The sequence below is a fragment of the Poromitra crassiceps genome (genome assembly GCF_964638095.1).
Source record: "Poromitra crassiceps genome assembly, chromosome: 1".
Taxonomy (NCBI): Eukaryota; Metazoa; Chordata; class Actinopteri; order Beryciformes; family Melamphaidae; genus Poromitra; species Poromitra crassiceps.
In genome coordinates this window covers 16,570,417-16,596,552 of record NC_139623.1, presented here as the reverse complement: position 1 = coordinate 16,596,552, position 26,136 = coordinate 16,570,417, and the positions used below count along the sequence as shown (strand labels likewise).

Genomic DNA, 26,136 nt, shown 5'->3' with positions numbered 1-26,136 from the left:
ACTAAACTCCGGCTGACACCCCAAAAACCTACAATCCGCTACAGAAAAATGTATATTGATTGTTTATTAACTGGCCCCTGGCCTTCTATCATTTCACGAAAGTGGCCCCCGGGCAAAGCAAGTTGAGTATCCCTGGTGTAGAGCACCGCCCTTTGGTAAGTCAGCCCAATGAGATGTATGTTTTTTTTTACCCCACTCGCACACCAGCCGTAGTAACATTTTGTAGGCGTTCCCACACAGACCAACTGTATCTATGACAGCTGTTTCATGCCGCATGCCCTTGTAAATCCTGTATATAGATTATATTTATATTATATTAGTCATTGCACCGGACTCTCAAACCCCTTGGAGTTAAAGGACAACTGTGCAGAAGAGCCATCAAGAACATCCTAGAGGCTGCTGAAAAAGCCTCACGATGGCTGTGGATCCGTGGAGTAGTGCACCACTTGGACACGGGCCGGGGACTGATCATCCCCGGCTGGGTCGCCCGGGCGAGAGTGTTTGATGATCAAAGACCCGAAACACCTGTAGACCGCGGGTTCATCACTGAAGACGTGTCCAAGTAGCACCAGATGGTTTATACTAGAACAAATATATTATTAGTTTTTATTCATGCATTTTGTTTTACTTTGATCATTGTATATAGTTTGTGTATATTCTCTTCTCTCATAAACGTGTTTCCTACATTTTGTCATTCGATTTTTTTTCCACAATGGCTACCATGCTTTTATGCAAACAAATTGAGTTTAATTTAATTGTGTGTTAGAGAGACAGAGAGAGAGAAAGAGATGGAGAGAGAAAGAGGGAGAGAGAGAAAGGGAGAGGGAAATTGCTTTACCTCTTTGCCCACTGGCATCCCACTGCCCAGTCCTGCAGTCAGGCCGATGACTTTAGCTACGAAGGCTTTGAGGGTCAGATACTCCTTCAGCACCACACCTCTCAGGATGGTCTTCAACTCAGGAATGCCAGAACCTGCAAGACAGACGGGAGGGAGGGGTGTAAACAACAACAACAACAACGACGACGACAACAACAAAAAACATCTGTGGGTGTCCGGGTAGTGTAGCGGAACATTCCCTGCCTACCAACACAAGGGTTGCAGGTTCGCACCCCCGTGTTACCTCCGGCTTGGTCGGGTGTCCATACAGGCACGATTGGCTGTGTCTGCAGGTGGGAAGCCGGATTGAGTGTATGTGTCCTGGTCACTGCAGTAGCGCCTCCTCTGGTCGGTCGGGGCGCCTGGTCGGGGCAGACGTCCTGCCGGTGAAGCTCTCCGCTGTCAGGTGAAAAGAAACGGCTGGCAACTGCGTATGTGTCGGAGGAAGCATGGTACTAGTCTACGGCTCTCCACAGATCAGCAGAAGGGGTAGTGACTGGGGCAGCAGGGGGGAAATTGGCCAAGTACAATTGGGGAGAAAATGTGGGGGAAATCAGAGAAAAAAACCTGTGTACGATGAGGCAAGAGGAGAAACATGTGGAGCTGAAGGATGTTGAGTGTGATGAATAATGTAAGACAGAGTTTAAAGTGCTGCTCTATCCAGCAACAAGACAATAGAAACAAATAGGTAAACAGAAGAAATGAGAGACTGACAGATGCTGGAGAGCTTACCGATGGCCTGCGGGGCGACCAGGTGGCAGAAGAGTGAGGCAAACATGACAAGGATCATTGGATACGTAACCCAGGCAAGATACTGGAGCGCCACGTTGCCCTTAAGCTCCCCATACATCCACTTATACGCTGAAAGAGAGGAAAGAGAACAATTCCATTGCACATAAATGGAATAGTGCATTACAAAAAGGCTCACATTATAATTCTGCACATTGAAAATGGACTGATGAAGAAATGCCAGACCAACAGCTCCAGCATTTGATAGTAATCATCTCTATATGACCTTGGCCTACTCTGCCCTCCAAAGCCAGAGAGCAGTAACTGCACGTGTGGGGGGAAATGACTTCCCAACAAGAGCATTGCTCGTGCAGAAGTGGACTATAGAATGTACAGTATATAGTTTATAACTTTTGTTGAGATGAAATCTAAACACTAATCGGACTCGGAATGTTTGAGCTCCAGAGGGTCAGTGTGGCTTGAGAGATAGTCCTTCTTATTGGAAGCCCCAGGTCCACCTTCATCAGTAAGCATCCCTGCTGAAGTGCCCTTGAGCAGGACACTGAGTCAAAACCAGCTCCATGGATGCTGTTTTGTAGCTGAACATGCACTCTGACCTCCCTGTGCAGGAGGGAGGCAAGCCAAAAGAGAATTTCTATCACCTTCAAAACTAGTTACTGTTTGCATTGCTATCCAGTACCTTGCAGGCTCTTGGCACTAGTATAGTCCATAGTCCAGCTGACCAGAGCCATGGTCAAGCCCAGCAGAACCAGGAAAATCCAGTCCTCCCCCATCTTGGTCACCATGTACCGCCGCATCCGAGCCAAACAGTCTGGAGGCAAAATGAATGATTTCACCTTGGCTTCAATATTGTTGTCAGTTGATTTATTGGCAGTTAGTGATAGTAACTAAGTGATAGTAACTAAGAGAGTATTCGTCACTGTAATTATAGGCACAATGGTAATGCAGTAGCCTGTGGCCATTGCTGAAGCACCAAATAAACAAAAGTATTGTTTTTTGCCCCAACAATGGTTACAAATGTATGTGTACTGCTTGAAAAGTTTATTCAAAGAAATATACAAACAATAATGTGCAAAGGTCATAGGCACCATAGATTTTTAATTGGCATAGGTGTTTATTTGTTTTCTGCATTAGTGTGTCAGTAAGCCTGACGTCGCCAGACCAATTCGCAAATGTGAATGCATCTGGAAACTCTCAGTTCAATATTTCCATTATCAACGGGCGAAGGCCAAAATGCCTAAATGAATAAACAACCAATCAGAGCAACCAAACATGTAACCTAGCTCACGTTTGAATAGACCCTTTTCACAGGGGCCATTATGTGTAGGCAGGGTAAACACAGGTGCAAGCAAAACACTAATGAGGGTTTCCAACTTCCATGATTAGAGAATATATATATATATATATATATATATATATATATATATATATATATATATATATATATATATATACATACATACATATATATATATACATATATACATTTCACCATTTGATTTTATGGATTTTCTTGTATGTGTGTATATATATATATATATATATATATATATATATATATATATATATATATATATATATATATTTCCACTATTTAATTTTATGGACTTTGTTTTGAATGAATGAATGAATGAATTTATTTGGTGATAAAATAAAATAACACAACAGTACATATAGTAATGAAAGAACAGACAATATATCAATCACCGAGGATAAAAACACAAAAAAGTCAGAGGGCTTATTTCCATTGTGGTCCTCACATAAAACATATAGTAAGACGAGGCATAAAAAACATAAAACACTTAAAACTAGAACGACCGCAAGGCGGACTTATGCCTCCGCCATTAGTTCATTCTGGGGTCCAAATCGCCATTTGAGCCAAATTGGAAGAGATTCCGTCAAGGCGCTCCTGTGATGTTGCGTTACAGAGCTTGGAAATTGGGTGTGTGAGAGGTCACAGTGACCTTGAACTTTGACCACCAAAATGTAATCAGTTCATCCTTGAGTCCAAGTCGGTGTTTGAGACAAGTTTGATTAAATTCCGTCAAGGCATTCCTGAGATATCGCGTTAACAAGCTTGAAAATGGCGTTCGAGAGCTCACCTTGACCTTTAACCACCAAAGTCTAATCAGATCATCCTTGAGTCTAAGGCGATGTTTGAGGCAAATTTGATGAAAGTCAGCCAAGGCATTTGTGAGATATGGCGTTAACAAGCTGGAAAATGGCGTTTGAGAGGTCACAGTGACCATGACCTTTGACCTTTGACCAGCAGAATTTAATCAGTTCATCCTTGAGTCCAAGTCGATGTTTGAGACAAGTTTGATTAAATTCCGTCAAGGCATTCCTGAGATATCACGTTAACAAGCTTGAAAATGGCGTTCGAGAGGTGACAGTGACCTTGACCTTTGACTTTTGACCACCAAAATGTAATCAGTTCATCCTTGAGTCTAAGTAGATGTTTGAGGCAAATTTGATGAAATTCCGTCAAGGTATTCATGAGATATCACGTTAACAAGCTGGAAAATGGCGTTTGAGAGGTCACAGTGACCTTGACCTTTGACCACCAAAATGTAATCAGTTCATCCTTGAGTCCAAGTCGATGTTTGAGACAAGTTTGATTAAATTCCGTCAAGGTATTCATGAGATATCGCGTTAACAAGCTGGAAAATGGCGTTTGAGAGGTCACAGTGACCTTGACCTTTGACCTTTGACCACCAAAATCTAATCAGTTCATCCTTGAGTCCAAGTCGATGTTTGAGACAAGTTTGATTAAATTCCGTCAAGGCATTCCTGAGATATCGCGTTAACAAGCTTGAAAATGGCGTTCGAGAGGTCACAGTGACCTTGAACTTTGACCTTTGACCACCAGAATCTAATCAAATCATCCTTGAGTCTAAGTCGATGTTTGAGGCAAATTTGATGAAATTCCGTCCAGGCGTTCCTCAGATATGGCGTTAACAAACATCGTACGGACGGCCGTACGGACGGACAACCCGGATCCATAATGCCTCCGGCCTGGCTATCGCCGGCGGAGGCATAACAATTTAAAAGAAACAAAACAGAGGAGAGCGGTTACATTAAAGGAACTCAAGATAAAATAAATAGCAGCAGATCAAGCAAATAGCAGCAGGGCAATGTATCACTTATAAAAAGACTAAAAGAAATAAAAAGGCTATAAAATAAATGTAAAGTGCATTGCCATGAAGCCAGTAATTTAAAGTGCATTTCTATGGAGCCAGTATTTTAGGGCTCTTTTAAAACTGGTCACAGTAGTACTTGCTTTTATGTCCCTTGGTAGATTGTTCCAGTGAACTGCTGCGCTGTACCTGAAGCTATTTTTCCCCATCAGACTTTTAAATCGACAGGGTATAAAATCTGTCGACCTACCTCGAGTAGCGTGCTGATGTGTTTCTCGTACAAGTAAGAAGTAGTTTAGTAGGTACTTCAGGACCTCACGTAAAGTGATTTTAAAAGTGAGCAGCATTTTAATATATAAAGTGCGCTTTTCGACCGATAACCATCGGAGACTTTCAAAGTGCTTGGTTAGGTAGGTTGGTAGGTGAGTACGGAGGTGCAACTTAAGTATAACTCTGATTAATTTGTTTTGGGCTGTCTGCAACCTGCCCTTTAATCGTTGTGTGTTTTACATGTGCCTAAGCCTTTTGCACATTACTGTACATAAGAATAAAAAAAGGGAAAATTGCCGACTAGTTCCCTTGGTGGATGGCATAGCGATTAATAAAGCATGGCTGCCCATGTCTTATGGGATTCATCAGCATTGTCATCTTTTAGCATTCTAAATGATACTGGTCCCTGGTTGTTCTGAACTGCTACAACTGTTATATCATGTTGATCACCTTGGCATTTGGAGTAGGGACGGGGCTTCTTGGTAGAAGAGACATGGCTGAGATGCGACTCCAGGGTCACAGGGTGGTGATGTCGCCGGCCAAGCCCTTTGCGGCCGGTGGCCAAGGTGTTTTCCCCTGCCTGTCTCCTCCTCCATTGTCTCTCTGTCAGCAAACGGGCTGCCTCCCGTCTGGCAAAACTTCCCAGCTGCTCCCTGTACTCACCGTACAGCTGTAGCCAGGGGGAAACACGATCTGAGTTAACAGGCTCGCAAAGATACAGTATGAAACAACAAGCATTTAGTAGAGAAGTGGTGTTTTAAGACAGAGGTGAAAACAGACAAGTTTAGATGCTGGATAAGAAATGAGGGAGAGAGAAGGGAAGAGAAGGGAGAGAGGGGGCGAGATAAGTGTGACAACTGAGACTTGGGAGTCGGATAAAACTAGATCCAGTGCAAAGAGTCTTGAGATAACGAGAAAGAGATGGGGAATGTGCGGCGTGTGTGTAAGGGATACACACCAACCTGAATACCCTGGCAGACAGAAATAGACAAAACGGGCATAGAGATCGGAAAAACCCCTCCCAGAGAGGAGGCAGTGGCTGGAGAGGAGCCAAGTCGCCAGAGGAAGAGATCCTGGAAGAGAGAACATTCCACACCTTCCCCTTCCGACTCACTAACACACACATGCATGTGGTTACACACACACACACACACACACACACACACACACACACACACACACACACACACACACGGACAGAAGATGATCTGGTGTGATATCAGCTTGCACCACACTCCCTATAACGACAGAAGCTGTAAAACACAGCAGATCCAGGTGCTGCTGCTGTGTGCAACCTAAAGCTACAGATCATATGCAGCAGATCCAGGTGCTGCTGCTGTGTGCAACCTAAAGCTACAGATCATATGCAGCAGATCCAGGTGCTGCTGCTGTGTGCAACCTAAAGCTACAGATCACATGCAGCAGAACCAGGTGCTGCTGCTGTGTGCAACCTAAAGCTACAGATCACATGCAGCAGATCCAGGTGCTGCTGCTGTGTGCAACCTAAAGCTACAGATCACATGAGGTGCTGCTGCTGTGTGCAACCTAAAGCTACAGATCACATGCAGCAGATCCAGGTGCTGCTGCTGTGTGCAACCTAAAGCTACAGATCACATGAGGTGCTGCTGCTGTGTGCAACCTAAAGCTACAGATCACATGCAACAGATCCAGGTGCTGCTGCTGTGTGCAACCTAAAGCTACAGATCACATGCAGCAGATCCAGGTGCTGCTGCTGTGTGCAACCTAAAGCTACAGATCACATGAGGTGCTGCTGCTGTGTGCAACCTAAAGCTACAGATCACATGCAACAGATCCAGGTGCTGCTGCTGTGTGCAACCTAAAGCTACAGATCACATGCAGCAGATCCAGGTGCTGCTGATGTGTGCAACCTAAAGCTCGAGATCACATGCAGCAGATCCAGGTGCTGCTGCTGTGTGCAACCTAAAGCTAGAGATCACATGCAGCAGATCGAGGTGCTGCTGCTGTGTGCAACCTAAAGCTACAGATCACATGAGGTGCTGCTGCTGTGTGCAACCTAAAGCTACAGATCACATGCAGCAGATCCAGGTGCTGCTGCTGTGTGCAACCTAAAGCTACAGATCACATGCAGCAGATCCAGGTGCTGCTGCTGTGTGCAACCTAAAGCTACAGATCACATGCAGCAGATCCAGGTGCTGCTGCTGTGTGCAACCTAAAGCTACAGATCACATGCAGCAGATCCAGGTGCTGCTGCTGTGTGCAACCTAAAGCTACAGATCACATGCAGCAGATCCAGCCATGAGGGAGGCCCAACAAGGACGAAAGCTCAATCAATTGCCCATAATTGTGTTATCTGAGATTTAAATAAAGCTTCTATAACAATCTGTAATCTCCTCAGATCAAAAATGCCAACTTAGACACTACTAGGCTACTAATGAATTAGGTGGCGAGACCTTCTTCAGTATAGGTGTACAGAAGTGTTCTACACAACTCGTCTAAACAGTCCATTGTAAAATATGAGCCTGTAAACCCACATGACAAACTGCTGACTGATTTAGAAGTTTATAATTACTAGATAAATACACCAGATAGCAGGTGGCCTGCAGTTACACTGCAAAAGGCAATTGAAAACCTTTGATGCCTCTAAATTCTCTAACTGGTTATTTTCACCCTCACTAAACACTATAAACCACGGACTGTTATTCAGAACAATGCTAAATCTCTGAAAGCTTACAGGTTGTAATGCAACAAGTCCTTGTTTAATAGTTTTCATAATAACTCATACGGGAAATGCTGAGCTAACAGTGGATCTATGACTACTGAGACAGAGAAATACAAAACACTATTGCCTATTATAATTATTTTGTAATGGGCAAAGGCCTTGGTCAAATAGTATTTTCAAATAGGCTATTATGTTTTATCTCACGTAGATTCATTTCAGTCATGCAGAAAGTAAGATGTCCAAAAAATAATAACAAAATCCACTGGATTTAAAATCAAGCTTCATCAGAGTATTTGCAAGCTACTGTATTATTACAGTTTGCTATTCAGATTAAACAAACAAACTATGAATTATTTGGAAAAACTATTTGACCCACGTCTGATGCAAATCACTATTGGGTTTCTTGCAGATTTACATGTGTTATGCGAAGTTGCGAACTATACACCTACAGTATGAAGTTTTTAGTCTCTTGCCATTCGTTTTTATATTACATGATCCATTCTAATGATCTTAAATCTAGATAAACCTCTCATCCGTTTCAAAACAGTACAACCAAGCGCATAATTTAAATTTGAGCTGTGAGAAATGAAATAATTTGGGGTTTTCACTTTTCAATAATACAATTAGCACAGCAAGAGAAAATAATATGTTTTTACAATATCTTGGAGGTTAAGAAAAGGAATCGTGTGTGACACACATCATGAAAAAGAGACTACAGGTTTTCATTGCTTTGAGTTGAGTTTTTGCTTTGAGTTAGATAAGCCTAAAGGATTATGCATGAATGTACAGTAAGTGGGAATTTGTACGATCATCAGACACCTAAATGAAGAATTTGGCTACTCTATAAATGACACATAAATGGAACAATGTTAGGCTATCCAAATTGTATTCATTTATTCAATCTATTATTTTAACATAAAATGTCTGCCATTTAATCCTGTCTACAGGATTCAATGAGACATGTGAATATATTGAAATATGTAAACGGATGACTCCTGCATCAATTGTACTGATGGAATTCATAATTCATGTCATGAATAATGTATAAATACTGTAAGAGAGAGAGAGAGAGAGAGAAATGACCTGCACCAGAGTGCCAGAGCCATCCATCCTCAAGTCTTTACCTGTTCCTCATCAGTTGTCTTAAGCATGATGTGGCTGCAGCTCTGTCCTGGTCTGTCTCCTGTCCTACACTACACACCTCCACTACACTACACACCTCACACACACACCTCCACTACACTACACACCTCACACACACACCTCCACTACACTACACACCTCACACACACACCTCCACTACACTACACACCTCACACACACCTCCACTACTCATTAACAGCACAGAACTGATCCATCACAGGATCAAACAGCCACTGGCAAGAGAAGGAGAGAGAAAGAGAGAGAGAGAGAGAGAGAGAGAGAGATGAGAAATGTTATTCTTTCCCAAAATGCTACACAAATATCAAGAATTTCAAATCAGAAAGGGATTAATTCAAATACCTATTAGGCAAAAAAAGCACATTTGGCAGCTAAATATCTGGCTTCTTGCCACAACCACTGAAACACCATCAGACCAAATTGTTTGTGTGTGTGTGTGTGCGTGTGTGTGTGCGTGTGTGTGCGTGTGTGTGTGTGTATATATATATATATATATACACACACACACACACACACACACACACACACATATGTATGTATGTATGTATGTATGTATGTATGTGTGTGTGTGTGTGTGTGTGTGTGTGTGTGTGTGTGTGTATATGTATACAGTATATATTTGTCCGCCCGCCCGTCCAATTCTCGTTAACGTAATATCTCAGGAACGCCTTGATGGAATTGCTCCAAATTTGGCTCAAACGTCACTTGGACTCAAGGATGAACTGGTTAGATTTTGGTGGGCAAAGGTAAAAGGAAAAGGGGAAAGGGGCCATAGCTAGGGATAGGAAGGTCGTAGAGGGTCGGGGTTTGAGGGGTGGCTAGAGAGAGTGGCTCAAGGAAGGGGGTGGGACTGCCGAAAAGGGATACAAAGGTCATAGAGAGTCGGGATTCGAGGGGTGGGTTGGGGGGATGTCTGGAGATGTGGGTGATTCATAGAGAGTTGGGGTTGGAGGGGTGGGTAGGGGGGATGTGGGTGGTTTTGAGGTAAGGGTAGGACCATTTTCCATGTTGAAAATGATTAGCCGTGTTGTTGAGGTACAGTACTCCCAAACATTGCCTAAAGTGCCATAAGGCTGAATGGCCACACCAGTGCGCTGTGGGCTTCAAGGTATTTGTGCATGGCGGAGGCATACCTCTGCGATGCGGTATTTCTAGTTTTATTGTTGTATTATTGTTAATATTTGTTTGCTTTGGCAGCATAACCACAGTCTTTTCATGCCAATAAAGCTCATTGAAATTGACAGAGAGAGAGAGAGAGAGAGAGAGAGAGAGACAGAGAGAGAGAGTGAGAGAGAGAGAGACAGAGAGAGAGAGAGAGAGACAGGCAGCGTGAGAGAGACATTGAAAGCTTAGAGACATTCACTCCTGGTAGCTTTGCTCTGGCTCCATCTCTCAATTTGTGTTTACCCTGTGTCAGCTGTGACCTTGTGTGTCCCACGGGTGATGATCAGCAACCACCATTTTACTCAACTATCACACGCTTTTGAGTGTCGCTGCTGCTGCTGTCGTCGTCATTTGGCTCCTCAACAGTGGAACGACCTTCCCACTAACCACTCTCTCCCCCCCCCTTCCCCCCCCTACTGAATCGCATCTCTCGCCGGCATCTTCCTCCTCTACTCACACCAATTTGCTCCCATCAAAAGATTCCCCTATTGCTTTCATTCCCGGCACTAAGTCTTCTTCTCTGTAACATAATCTTTCTATGGTCACATGAAGGTAGTCAGGCTCTACTGTACGTTTCTGACACTTTGCACCCCTTATTATTAGTCATATGTAATGACGGTGTAGGAAGTGAAGCAGCTCTGCATAAGAGGTTCACTTAACCACCTAAATGCAAAGTGAAAATCATCCCATAGATGCCCTTTTTTTGGAGGGTTATAAATATCATGTCTGTGTTACATTATGTTAATGAGGTGTCAAGGGCTTTGTATTCATGTGGGTATCTGCACTATGAGTCAGCCTCCATAAGGTAATACATAGAACCAGCAGTCTGCACTATGAGTCAGCCTCCATAAGGTCATACATAGAACCAGCAGTCTGCACTATGAGTCAGCCTCCATAAGGTCATACATACTGTATAACCAGCAGTCTGCACTATGAGTCAGCCTACATAAGGTCATACATAGAACCAGCAGTCTGCACTATCAGTCAGCCTCCATAAGGTCATACATAGAACCAGCAGTCTGCACTATGAGTCAGCCTCCATAAGGTCATACATAGAACCAGCAGTCTGCACTATCAGTCAGCCTCCATAAGGTCATACATAGAACCAGCAGTCTGCACTATCAGTCAGCCTCCATAAGGTCATACATAGAACCAGCAGTCTGCACTATCAGTCAGCCTCCATAAGGTCATACATAGAACCAGCAGTCTGCACTATCAGTCAGCCTCCATAAGGTCATACATAGAACCAGCAGTCTGCACTATGAGTCAGCCTCCATAAGGTCATACATAGAACCAGCAGTCTGCACTATCAGTCAGCCTCCATAAGGTCATACATAGAACCAGCAGTCTGCACTATGAGTCAGCCTCCATAAGGTCATACATAGAACCAGCAGTCTGCACTGAGTCTGCCTCCATAAGGTCATACATAGAACCAGCAGTCTGCACTATGAGTCAGCCTCCATAAGGTCATACATAGAACCAGCAGTCTGCACTATGAGTCAGCCTCCATAAGGTCATACATAGAACCAGCAGTCTGCACTATGAGTCAGCCTCCATAAGGTCATACATAGAACCAGCAGTCTGCACTGAGTCTGCCTCCATAAGGTCATACATAGAACCAGCAGTCTGCACTATGAGTCAGCCTCCATAAGGTCATACATAGAACCAGCAGTCTGCACTATGAGTCAGCCTCCATAAGGTCATACATATAACCAGCAGTCTGCACTATGAGTCAGCCTCCATAAGGTCATACATAGAACCAGCAGTCTGCACTATGAGTCAGCCTCCATAAGGTCATACATAGAACCAGCAGTCTGCACTGAGTCTGCCTCCATAAGGTCATACATAGAACCAGCAGTCTGCACTATGAGTCAGCCTCCATAAGGTCATACATAGAACCAGCAGTCTGCACTATGAGTCAGCCTCCATAAGGTCATACATAGAACCAGCAGTCTGCACTATGAGTCAGCCTCCATAAGGTCATACATAGAACCAGCAGTCTGCACTATGAGTCAGCCTCCATAAGGTCATACATAGAACCAGGAGTCGACTTGAGGAGGGATACGAGAGGATGCCATCCCCCTTGAAATATAAGTTGTCAAAAGCCATCCCCTTTGTAACACCACCATCCGCCTTTCATCCCCCTTCATGGCACAAAGATATCATGTAATCATGTGTAGACACTTATCATTGATTTGTCATCATTTTAGGGGAAATAGCAAATCTGGAGTTTTCATCAATTCCAAGGGCAGTGGGGGGAGGGAGGGGGGGGGGGGGTCTGTGAGGGGCCACACGCACCTGCATTGACATGGATGATTTATTTTGGGGGATGGGGGGGGGGGGGTTGATAGCACAGCAGAACCTTGAGGATATTATTTTGTCTGGGGACCCTTTCACAGCAGCCATTTGGATGTGTTAAAGGAGAATTTCGTTTTTTTTTAACCTGGACCCCTCTCCTCACATTAATTATGATCTGACGACTCACCCAGCGATCTCGGCAGCGTTTCTGGCCGTCCTAGCGTTGTTTTGAGATCAATAGCGTCCAAGCCAGTCCTAAAATGGAGCTCCGAGGGGGCCAAGTGGCAGCCTGTCTTTCCTGCATCTAAATAGCCAGTTTTATTCCCGTTTTCGCAACATATCTTCATAATCTCATCCCGCAACAACCACCAGACTGATATTTCCTCCCAGGCTGTTCCCTGGAGTCTCCCAGGGATCAAATTACCTCATTCGTGATCTCGGTCACCAAGTCTGGTCAAGTCCCGGGATACTTTCCTGCCGGCTGGCCAGTGTATCGTTCCAATTTTAGTATAGCCTACTAAATTGGAACGATACACGACCGCATGCCAGTCTTCTCTGTATCATTCCAATTTAGTAGGCTATACTAAAATTGGAACGATGCAAGACCGCACGCCAGTCTTCTCTGTATCGTTCCAATTTAGTAGGCTATACTAAAATTGGCGGGAGTGCCGCGGTGGCGGGAGTGCCGCGGTGGCGGGAGTGTCGCGGTGGCGGGAGTGTCGCGGTGGCGGGAGTGTCGCGGTGGCGGGAGTGTCACGGTGGTGGGAGCACACGCCGATGAAGCTCCTCATACAACAGCTCTCTGCAGTAGCGACAGGCCACCTGCGGGGGATGAAGAGCGAGCTCCGCGTAGCGCGGTCCCAGACACACAAAGCATTTGTGATGCATGTCATCTGCATTGATGTAACCAGACCGGCATTCCTGACAGGTTTGGACGCCGGGAGGGAAGCGGCCATGGATCAGCTTGGGACGGGCGCCGCTAGAAGAGGCTCCGTCACCGGCTGCATCTCGCTGGTTGTCGCTCATCTTGCTTGTAGACTTGTCTCTACGACTCGGTGAAGATTGTGGGGGGTGAGCTATGGTCAGGTGTGGGATTAAACACCGTTTGCGCACATAAAGGTGCAATGCCTGTAAGGGGGCGTGTCAGTGGTTGGTGGACCAATGATAAGGATCGCGTGGGGATATCTCCAGTATAGCGAAGCCTAAAAAAGGGCGGAGCTAATTGAATATGAACGATACATTTAAAGTTTGGATAAGATAAAAGTGCCATGACTATTACGTTATGTGAAGTTACACTTTATTGATCACCCTGGGGAAATTTGTCCTCTGTATTTGCCCCATCCTAACTACTTAAAAACAGTGGGCAGCCACAGTGCAGCGCCTGGGGAGTAACTCCTATTCTGAGAACAGTGCCCCTTGGTTAACAGCATTGGCAGGACTATCTGATACCTAACATCCCTAACTTGCATGTCTTTTGAATATAGAATTACCTTTGTGCTGTTTACAACAAAAGGCAGCTGGTCCCCTACCCTCCATGCTGTCTTCCCCCTCACTATCAAATTGTTTGTCTCCATAAGACCCCACCATCCCCCTTGAAATGTGTGTACAAATCGACTACTGCATATAACAGAATATCAAGAGGTGAGAGAGAGAGAGAGAGAGAGAGAGAGAGGCTTAGACAGAGAGAGGGAGACTCGGGCATAGTGAGAGCCGCTAATAGATGCAGAGGGTGAAGGGCAGTGTGACATTGAGAGTTAATTAAAAAAATAATAACACATTCCTCTGTCCCTTATGAGAGGGAGAGAGTGGGCATAGCATATTCATAAATATCCCAGTGTTTTTTTGTGGGTCCTTAGGCATGATAAGTGTGTACGTGTGTGTGTGTGTGTGTGTGTGTGTGGGGGGGGGGGGGGTAATAAACATGATAAGCGAATGCATGTGTGTGTATGTGGTCAAGCCTTACAACAATGTAGCCTTGTCCTGTAGCACAAGGTTAATGATAAAATCTGACCCACTCACTGACGGACAGACAGATAGGGAGATTAGGACCCCCCCCCACCCCACCATACACCCCTCCAACCATACTCCACCACACACACACGCACGCACACACACATATGCGCACACACGCGCACACACACACACACACACACACACACACACACACACACACACACACACACACACACACACACACACACACACACACACACACACAAATGCATTCCAAAAGCACTCATCTCCTTATGCATACACTAATTAACCAGCACAATAGCATGTCCATGCCTAGTCCAAACACTATTCAAGCTGTCATGTTCTAATTAAAGAATATTAGTACCACCATGAGTGGAAAATAAAACAAGTCATGTGTAAACTTCTAGATACTGTAACTGAGATTGACTGATTTAAGTACATTATTGAGTTATATATATGCACAACATCCAAAGTCACTTTAGAAATCCAGTTCTGCATTTGAAGCCGCAATTCAAATTCAAATTTAAACCAAATAATTCAGGAAAAACAAACAAAAGAACAAACATGTACAGTAGGCCTCTTCAGTCACTTTTATCAAAACTGGTTTATATTTACTGTTAGATTACAAAATGTACATTTAACCTCAAACCAAATCTAAGCATCTAAAAAGTCAACGAATTAAGAATAGCACTAGAAATAGTAGCAGTAATAATAACCAGAGATGAAAAACATATTGAGTACATCATTAACATCACCTTGGCCTCTCAATGCACTCATCACTCTTAACAGTAGGAGAAAAAAACTTAAATAATCAAGATAGTATACCTTACAATAATCAAGTCAGTATACCTTACCAAAATCTGATCTATATTCAGAACTGTCTCAAAAGTGTTGATGCGCTGCCTCATCTTCCCCCCGTTCGTCTGCGGGTCAGTGTTGCCTCCCACTTGTTCCCTCCCTAATATACTGTAACTCTCCATATCTTTGTCTTACATCTGTCCTTTTCTGTCGTTCAAAAGCCCCCAGTACGATATGCAGACAGACTGTACCCGCTACCTACCTCCTTTCAGGGAGGCTGACACACTATAGACCCCAGTGACTGACAGGTATGGCCGATACACTACAGTACAGTACAGTAGAGGGAAAGGAGTAGAGGTTAATGCAGACACACTTGAGGCTTAACAATAAGTTGTCAGCAGCTCTTAATTCAGTGGTCTGGATGCCCAGTCCGCCAGCCAATCCAGCAGATTCCAGTCAGTGAGGCCTGGATCATAAATGTTATCAGCAGCAGCATGGACACACCGTGCTGACTTAGCATTTGGAACTAGGACTATGTTGTGTGCCTTCTTCAGCATGCAAAGCATAATGCTGCTTTGCGCTTCGTTTAGTGTCGAGGTTCTTAAACTGTATGTGAGACATAAAATGGGTCACGGTTCTGTTTCTGCTGGGTCCTGATATAATGAGTAGTAGTAGTATGGTTTAGAGCCTGCATGGTCCCAGGGTGAGACCCATTTAGTGAATTCAGGTGCTGGACTGCAGCCGGATGTGCGCTCCCGGCTGATTACAAACTCTCAGTCATTGGCTCCGACCATGTCAATCAGAGCGGCTTCCGCTCCCTCCTCCCTGTGTGTCGCTGTAAATAGTGCCGCCTAAGTGAAAACAACAACGCTAACTAGCTAGCAGCAAGTTAACAGCAGAAACCTACACGCTAGCTCGTTGCTACACGCTGAAAACGGTAAATTGGATTGTTGGAAACTATTTTCCAAGGGCACTGCCGCTAAGCGCCGCCCATCGCAATCCCACTATGGAGACCTGTGGCGCCAGACTACTCGGAGGGAAGGGAGAGGAGGCTGGCCAGCGAGACTACCCTTGCCCTAGTCATCAGCTTATCACAACACTTTTAGCTTGTTAGGGCAACAGATACCCACCAATGATAGGGAGGGGAAAATAGTATGTTTGATTTTTCAATAAGATAAAGCACTGCTGGTATTGACACTGTTGCAAATGAGTATTATATGCATTTAAAATTTGTATTATTGATACTATTGATACGGTCAATACCTGTTGCGCGTATCCGTTTAAAGTCTTTAGTATTGATAGTTATCGATACTATCGATACTTAGGACAACCTTGACTGACTGTCGTCTCTTCTGCAATTACATTGGAAAATTGTCCTACAATGTCTATGTATGCTGTATCTGTCCCTATTAAATACATTTATGCATTTTGCTGAATATTACAATTGCTATATAAATTGCAATACAGTATACAGACAGATATTTCAATATTTCAGTCAACGTTTTTAATAAAAAGAAAATCAGATGTTGCTGTGTTTAAAGGGATACTCCACCTTTTCGGGAGTTTAGCTCATTTGCCACATCCTCCCACATAACCAAGATACCAAGCTACAGTCGTGAAGTTAGTTAGTATCGCCATAGAATGGAGGGTAAAAGAGGTCGGCGGCCATGTTTGGAAAGTAGTGCCGGCTACCTCTTTTCCCCTAAAAAGACCAATTATATGCATTTTGGATGAATATTTCATCATGTGCTGAGTACCTGAAGCAGAATATGTATTTTGGCGCCGTGCGATGTGTGTTTTAGCAGATTTTTAACAGCTGTACGATTAGCCTCCATTCTATGGCGATACTACTGTAACTTCACAACTGTAGCTCACTGTAAACTGTGCGGCCAGTGCCGGTAAGGCATGGTGTATCTTGGTTATGTGGGGGGAATGTGGCAAATGAGCTAAACTTCCCAAAAAGTGGAGTATCCCTACAATGAAAGTATTTTTTATTTGATTTTTTTAATAATGCAAATCAATTCAATTGATAGGCCAGTGACATTGGGCTCAGCACCAGAAAACCATGTTTTGAGCAGCCACTGCTCTACTAAGATATTGCAGTCTCTTACGATTTGTAAAATTAAGAAGTTCATATTGCAGTTAATTTTATTTTTTCAGATTAATTGTGCAGCCCCTTTCGGTCCCCCTACGAATACCCAGCTACAAACCTGTAACTGGCTTGAGAACTGAAAAACAGATTTTTTTACATTCTTGGACCCAATGACGGCTTCTCAAGTTTTGCTTCCTTTTCCAAGCAGTCTCACCTATGACTTAAGAGCTGCGTCCACCCTTTCACCTTTCCCTCTTCTCTCTCTTCCCCCTAACTTTCCCTCTCACCACCCCATGTCCCCATCCATCCAACCCCCACCCCCGAGGTGAAACCTTACTCGTGGATAAATTTAGCACCAGTGTGACCCAATGTTCACTGACACACTTCTCTGCACCTCTCTCTCTCACGCTGTTTGTCTGTCTCTTTCAGCCCATCTCTCTGGGGAGGCCTGTTGTGCAGACAGATGGAGGGTTTTAAACTTAACACAACACAATAACACTGACAGGTCTGCAATCCTAGCAAGCTGCTCATCCTGTAACTATCGATCTGGTAGCTAATCGTTTGGCTATTACATTATAGTACACTTCTGTAACAGAACTGCGATTATCGTATGAAATTTAATGGCTTAATCGCTCTACATCGCAGGCATTCCTCTCGGTAAGAGTTTTGGCAGATGAACACGAACCCTTAAGGAGGCTATAACATCTGAGTCTCCAAAGATCCATTTCATTGCTGTTGACATGCTCAGATTTTCCCCCTCCTCTGTCTCCTCATCTCAACCTGATTTTTGCCACATCCAATAAGTAAGCAACATACAACCAGTTGTATGAAAGCAAGAACAAACACATGTGTGCATAATGTATAGACACACACACACACACACACACACACACACGCCTCTATCTCCGTCCTCCTGACCACCCTGCCAGAGTGTGTCTGTCAGCCTGACCCGAGTCCGCAGAGGTCACTTCCTCTCTGTTAAGGTCAGGGGTCAAACACAGCTGTGTGACCTGGAAGTGATTAACAGAACTGCACTAACACTAACAAGGTAGGCGCCCAATAATAACACTCACAGGCCCAGTGTGTGTCTGTGTAATAACACTCACAGGCCCAGCGTGTGTCTGTGTAATAACACTCACAGGACCAGCGTGTGTCTGTGTAATAACACTCACAGGACCAGCGTGTGTCTGTGTAATAACACTTACAGGACCAGTGTGTGTCTGTGTAATAACACTCACAGGACCAGCGTGTGTCTGTGTAATAACACTCACAGGACCAGCGTGTGTCTGTGTAATAACACTTACAGGACCAGTGTGTGTCTGTGTAATAACACTCACAGGCCCAGCGTGTGTCTGTGTAATAACACTCACAGGACCAGCGTGTGTCTGTGTAATAACACTCACAGGACCAGCGTGTGTCTGTGTAATAACACTCACAGGACCAGCGTGTGTCTGTGTAATAACACTCACAGGACCAGCGTGTGTCTGTGTAATAACACTTACAGGACCAGCGTGTGTCTGTGTAATAACACTCACAGGCCCAGTGTGTCTGTGTAATAACACTCACAGGACCAGCGTGTGTCTGTGTAATAACACTCACAGGACCAGTGTGTGTCTGTGTAATAACACTCACAGGCCCAGTGTGTCTGTGTAATAACACTCACAGGACCAGCGTGTGTCTGTGTAATAACACTCACAGGACCAGCGTGTGTCTGTGTAATAACACTCACAGGCCCAGTGTGTCTGTGTAATAACACTCACAGGACCAGCGTGTGTCTGTGTAATAACACTCACAGGCCCAGTGTGTGTCTGTGTAATAACACTCACAGGCCCAGTGTGTGTCTGTGTAATAACACTCACAGGCCCAGTGTGTGTCTGTGTAATAACACTCACAGGCCCAGTGTGTCTGTGTAATAACACTCACAGGCCCAGTGTGTGTCTGTGTAATAACACTCACAGGCCCAGTGTGTGTCTGTGTAATAACACTCACAGGCCCAGTGTGTGTCTGTGTAATAACACTCACAGGCCCAGTGTGTGTCTGTGTAATAACACTCACAGGCCCAGTGTGTGTCTGTGTAATAACACTCACAGGACCAGCGTGTGTCTGTGTAATAACACTTACAGGACCAGCGTGTGTCTGTGTAATAACACTCACAGGCCCAGTGTGTCTGTGTAATAACACTCACAGGACCAGCGTGTGTCTGTGTAATAACACTCACAGGCCCAGCGTGTGTCTGTGTAATAACACTCACAGGCCCAGTGTGTGTCTGTGTAATAACACTCACAGGACCAGTGTGTGTCTGTGTAATAACACTCACAGGACCAGTGTGTGTCTGTGTAATAACACTCACAGGACCAGCGTGTGTCTGTGTAATAACACTCACAGGCCCAGTGTGTGTCTGTGTAATAACACTCACAGGACCAGTGTGTGTCTGTGTAATAACACTCACAGGACCAGCGTGTGTCTGTGTAATAACACTCACAGGACCAGTGTGTGTCTGTGTAATAACACTCACAGGACCAGTGTGTGTCTGTGTAATAACACTCACAGGACCAGCGTGTGTCTGTGTAATAACACTTACAGGACCAGCGTGTGTCTGTGTAATAACACTCACAGGCCCAGTGTGTGTCTGTGTAATAACACTCACAGGCCCAGTGTGTCTGTGTAATAACACTCACAGGACCAGTGTGTGTCTGTGTAATAACACTCACAGGACCAGTGTGTGTCTGTGGAATAACACTTACAGGACCAGCGTGTGTCTGTGTAATAACACTCACAGGACCAGTGTGTGTCTGTGTAATAACACTTACAGGCCCAGCGTGTGTCTGTGTAATAACACTCACAGGCCCAGTGTGTGTCTGTGTAATAACACTCACAGGACCAGTGTGTGTCTGTGTAATAACACTCATAGGCCCAGTGTGTGTCTGTGTAATAACACTCACAGGCCCAGTGTGTGTCTGTGTAATAACACTCACAGGACCAGTGTGTGTCTGTGTAATAACACTCATAGGCCCAGTGTGTGTCTGTGTAATAACACTCACAGGCCCAGTGTGTGTCTGTGTAATAACACTCACAGGCCCAGTGTGTGTCTGTGTAATAACACTCACAGGACCAGTGTGTGTCTGTGTAATAACACTCACAGGACCAGTGTGTGTCTGTGTAATAACACTCACAGGCCCAGTGTGTGTCTGTGTAATAACACTCACAGGCCCAGTGTGTGTCTGTGTAATAACACTCACAGGACCAGCGTGTGTCTGTGTAATAACACTCACAGGACCAGCGTGTGTCTGTGTAATAACACTCACAGGACCAGCGTGTGTCTGTGTAATAACACTCACAGGACCAGTGTGTGTCTGTGTAATAACACTTACAGGACCAGCGTGTGTCTGTGTAATAACACTTACAGGACCAGCGTGTGTCTGTGTAATAACACTCACAGGACCAGTGTGTGTCTGTGTAATAACACTTACAGGACCAGTGTGTGTCTGTGTAATAACACTTACAGGACCAGCGTGTGTCTGTGTAATAACACTTACAGGACCAGCGTGTGTCTGTGTAATAACACTTACAGGACCAGCGTGTGTCTGTGTAATAACACTTACAGGACCAGCGTGTGTCTGTGTAATAACACTCACAGGACCAGCGTGTGTCTGTGTAATAACACTTACAGGACCAGCGTGTGTCTGTGTAATAACACTCACAGGCCCAGTGTGTGTCTGTGTAATAACACTCACAGGCCCAGTGTGTGTCTGTGTAATAACACTCACAGGCCCAGTGTGTGTCTGTGTAATAACACTTACAGGACCAGCGTGTGTCTGTGTAATAACACTCACAGGCCCAGTGTGTGTCTGTGTAATAACACTCACAGGACCAGTGTGTGTCTGTGTAATAACACTCACAGGACCAGCGTGTGTCTGTGTAATAACACTTACAGGACCAGCGTGTGTCTGTGTAATAACACTCACAGGCCCAGTGTGTGTCTGTGTAATAACACTCACAGGACCAGTGTGTGTCTGTGTAATAACACTCACAGGACCAGTGTGTGTCTGTGTAATAACACTCACAGGACCAGCGTGTGTCTGTGTAATAACACTCATAGGCCCAGTGTGTGTCTGTGTAATAACACTCACAGGACCAGTGTGTGTCTGTGTAATAACACTCACAGGACCAGTGTGTGTCTGTGTAATAACACTCACAGGACCAGTGTGTGTCTGTGTAATAACACTCACAGGACCAGCGTGTGTCTGTGTAATAACACTCACAGGACCAGCGTGTGTCTGTGTAATAACACTCACAGGACCAGCGTGTGTCTGTGTAATAACACTCACAGGACCAGTGTGTGTCTGTGTAATAACACTTACAGGACCAGCGTGTGTCTGTGTAATAACACTTACAGGACCAGCGTGTGTCTGTGTAATAACACTCACAGGACCAGCGTGTGTCTGTGTAATAACACTTACAGGACCAGCGTGTGTCTGTGTAATAACACTCACAGGCCCAGTGTGTGTCTGTGTAATAACACTCACAGGACCAGTGTGTGTCTGTGTAATAACACTCACAGGACCAGCGTGTGTCTGTGTAATAACACTCACAGGCCCAGCGTGTGTCTGTGTAATAACACTTACAGGACCAGCGTGTGTCTGTGTAATAACACTTACAGGACCAGCGTGTGTCTGTGTAATAACACTCACAGGCCCAGTGTGTGTCTGTGTAATAACACTCACAGGACCAGCGTGTGTCTGTGTAATAACACTTACAGGACCAGCGTGTGTCTGTGTAATAACACTCACAGGCCCAGTGTGTGTCTGTGTAATAACACTCACAGGACCAGTGTGTGTCTGTGTAATAACACTCACAGGACCAGCATGTGTCTGTGTAATAACACTCACAGGACCAGCGTGTGTCTGTGTAATAACACTTACAGGACCAGCGTGTGTCTGTGTAATAACACTCACAGGCCCAGTGTGTGTCTGTGTAATAACACTTACAGGACCAGCGTGTGTCTGTGTAATAACACTCACAGGACCAGCGTGTGTCTGTGTAATAACACTCACAGGACCAGTGTGTGTCTGTGTAATAACACTTACAGGACCAGCGTGTGTCTGTGTAATAACACTTACAGGACCAGCGTGTGTCTGTGTAATAACACTCACAGGACCAGCGTGTGTCTGTGTAATAACACTTACAGGACCAGCGTGTGTCTGTGTAATAACACTTACAGGACCAGTGTGTGTCTGTGTAATAACACTCACAGGACCAGTGTGTGTCTGTGTAATAACACTTACAGGACCAGCGTGTGTCTGTGTAATAACACTCACAGGCCCAGTGTGTGTCTGTGTAATAACACTTACAGGACCAGTGTGTGTCTGTGTAATAACACTTACAGGACCAGTGTGTGTCTGTGTAATAACACTTACAGGACCAGCGTGTGTCTGTGTAATAACACTCACAGGCCCAGTGTGTGTCTGTGTAATAACACTCACAGGACCAGTGTGTGTCTGTGTAATAACACTCACAGGACCAGCGTGTGTCTGTGTAATAACACTCACAGGACCAGCGTGTGTCTGTGTAATAACACTCACAGGACCAGTGTGTGTCTGTGTAATAACACTCACAGGACCAGTGTGTGTCTGTGTAATAACACTCACAGGACCAGCGTGTGTCTGTGTAATAACACTCACAGGACCAGCGTGTGTCTGTGTAATAACACTCACAGGACCAGCGTGTGTCTGTGTAATAACACTCACAGGACCAGCGTGTGTCTGTGTAATAACACTCACAGGACCAGCGTGTGTCTGTGTAATAACACTCACAGGACCAGCGTGTGTCTGTGTAATAACACTCACAGGACCAGTGTGTGTCTGTGTAATAACACTCACAGGACCAGTGTGTCTGTGTAATAACACTCACAGGACCAGTGTGTCTGTGTAATAACACTCACAGGACCAGTGTGTGTCTGTGTAATAACATTCACAGGCCCAGTGTGTGTCTGTGTAATAACACTCACAGGCCCAGTGTGTGTCTGTGTAATAACACTCAGAGGACCAGTGTGTCTGTGTAATAACACTCACAGGACCAGTGTGTGTCTGTGTAATAACACTCACAGGCCCAGTGTGTGTCTGTGTAATAACACTCACAGGACCAGTGTGTGTCTGTGTAATAACACTCACAGGACCAGTGTGTGTCTGTGTAATAACACTCACAGGCCCAGTGTGTGTCTGCCGAGCTTCATCTGGCTACACCTTTATGAAATGATGCACTGTCATATCCTACACCTGATCGATGAATACATTCTATTAGGACAGTGTATTAACAGGTCTATGCACACTCCTCAGCTCACAACACTCATTTCCTCCCTCGCACGCACGCACGCACACACACACACGCACACACACACGCACACACGCACACACACACACGCACACACACACACACACACACACAGTCACTGCTCTCACACCTGAGATGTGTGTCTAAGCAACTTCAGCAGAGACACATTAAACTTGTAGTGTCATTAATGGAGAGGTTTGATTGATATCTGCCCGCGGCTCCTTAGAGGCTCCATAAGGGCCGGGGATGAGGTAAGGGGGGTAAGGGGGTAAGTGCCGGGGGGGATTTGGCTTTGGGCAATCATCCATCTTCTCCCAGGAAGAGAAGGACTTAAAGGGGAACGGTGCTGACATGCTCTCACCTCTCCTTGCTTTCTCAGTGCGGCTCACAAACACACTGATCTGCTTCAACGCATGTAGACACTCGGCTTGCTCTAAAACAGTCCCTCGTTTACCAATCTGTCATTGCCTCTGCTTATAATTCACATTCAACTCTGTGGCAAAGGGGTCATTTTGAATCCTGGCCAAGTTCTGCATGATAGAATGTCAACACACAACGCATCAAACTGAGTGCTGGGGCAAAAAAATCCCACGTGTTGTCTGTGGTTAATTCCTACAGAGCAGGTGTGTTTTCATGGTACCAGGAAAAAGTCAATGGCGTCCAAGGCAGACGCCACAAGACAAGATCATGATGATACTTGGAGGAATGGCCGTCGTTCTGGATGAGCTTTTAAACAGATGAACCGGTGGATACAGTGACATGAGTTCATCTCTCAACATGTAGCCTACATCTAACCTGTCTGCTCAGGTTTCCTGTATATAGGTATTTATATCCACCAACAGATGAAAACAGCAACTGCTTTACAAGGCTGAAGCTTGAGGAGGGGTACAGTGGTAGATAGAAGGGGTCACCAAAGAAAAACAGTGAGAACACCCATTGTACTGGGAGAATCAGGACAAAAGAAAAGAAAAGAAATTAATGGGAAATGCAAGAAAACAGAAAACACGCAACACATTGGAAATGAATGGTAATGGTATGTTAAAAAAAAAAAAAAAAAATCTATCCGTTACTGGGACGCATTTTCATTTAGCGTTTCATAAATGTGCAGCCCGTGAAGCCCTTGGAGACTGTCACTGTGATTCACGGCTACACAAATAAACTTGACATGACGTGAGACTTCACAAATACTGTTCAAGAGGAAAGTGGAATGGAGGAGGAGTGAAGATGACAAGGTGTCAGATAGTAAGGATGACCAGCAGCGATCCGACACAAGGGCAATAGGACAAATCTACGTGCCAAAGTAGGAAAGCATGAAAGACAGCAGACAACTAGCTGACTACTGATTCCCAACGAGGGGTATATATATATACCCCTCGGGGTACTTGAACAGCTTTCAGGGCGAACATGGAAAGTTTGGGAATTACAATTTATTTACAAAATTATTAAAAAAAAATTCAAGTCATTTCATAAGCCCATTACTTCCTTCTAATATAAGCCCATTGCTAAAATAGTATGTGTGCGCCGCAACTAGCTCCCCCCCGGTAGGTGTCAACTGTTACATGTCTCTGTAAAGAGGTCACGTTCACGCATGTCAAAACTGTTTGCCATCCAACTAGTTAGCAAACATGGACAAATGGCTCAAATGTCCAGTTGCTGTCGCTCCAGATTCAGGTTTTAGGGGAGAGCCGGGTGACCACAGGAAAAAAGAGACCCCAACCCCAAACAATTATATGATGAATGGATTTACTTGAACGTCTGTGGATTCATCGCAGCCACAGTGTTTTCTTGGTACGCATGAGTGAGGGGGGACTATTGGCATGGCCAAACAGCTCAAGCGGTACATAAGACGGAAACAGTTGGGAACCACTGGTCTAAAAGATGCACTGGATTAACACACATACTGAATGACCAGGAAGTAACGGTGGAAGAAAACAGTGAAAGTAACGGAGTAGTGAGGAACAGTAATTGATGGAAGAGAGAGGAAGTGGCAGGTGGATAGCTGGATATTACAGGGACAAGTCAGAGGCGGTGTGTGTGTGAAAGGAGACGGGAAAGAAGAGACATTTTGATAGATAGAATGGGAAGGACAGGATGTTGAAGGACAGACAGGCAGGCAGAGACAGAGGAAGATCGGGAAAGACCTACCAGTGTCTGTTGGTATCTCAGAGCCTTCCTTTCATCTGCAGCCATGTCACGGACCCAAAAATAACCCCGCTGGACACCCCAGCATTTCCAACGGCGTGGGCAACACCACCACCACACACTCGGCTACATACACGTATTGACCAGCTCAAGGAAAATCAAAACACAAACATCATCTTAGCCTCACACAAACACATTGTCAAACGCACACATCCCGTCCATCAAATGGTGTCTTTCCCAGACTCGATCTTCTCCAGATGATCCAGAGGCAGAGAGCCATCCAGCTCGGCAGCAGGACTGACGGACAGACGGACAGACAGACAGACAGAGAGGAATACAGACGAGACGGGCGGACAAAGCAGAGCACAGGGATATGATGAGGCAGCGAAGGACGCAGCAGCTCGTTCCTTTATTAGAACTGCAGACACCTAATAACATACAC

At 45.0% G+C, this 26,136-nt stretch overlaps 1 protein-coding gene across 1 annotated transcript in view; it reads right to left on the bottom strand.

Annotated features, from left to right (window-relative positions):
* The window catches only part of clcn1b (chloride channel, voltage-sensitive 1b), a 45,617-nt gene extending 19,860 nt beyond the window's left edge, over nt 1-25,757 (bottom strand). Inside the window, exons 1-5 of the mRNA XM_083640055.1 lie at nt 25,698-25,757; nt 5,485-5,704; nt 2,307-2,438; nt 1,610-1,738; nt 839-972 (exon numbers count right to left, since the gene is read on the bottom strand). Of these exons, the coding sequence (XP_083496181.1) occupies nt 839-972; nt 1,610-1,738; nt 2,307-2,438; nt 5,485-5,704; nt 25,698-25,742 (660 nt within the window). The 5' untranslated portion in view covers nt 25,743-25,757. The remainder of the gene's footprint in view (nt 1-838; nt 973-1,609; nt 1,739-2,306; nt 2,439-5,484; nt 5,705-25,697) is intronic.
* Between the last annotated feature and the right edge of the window lie 379 nt (nt 25,758-26,136).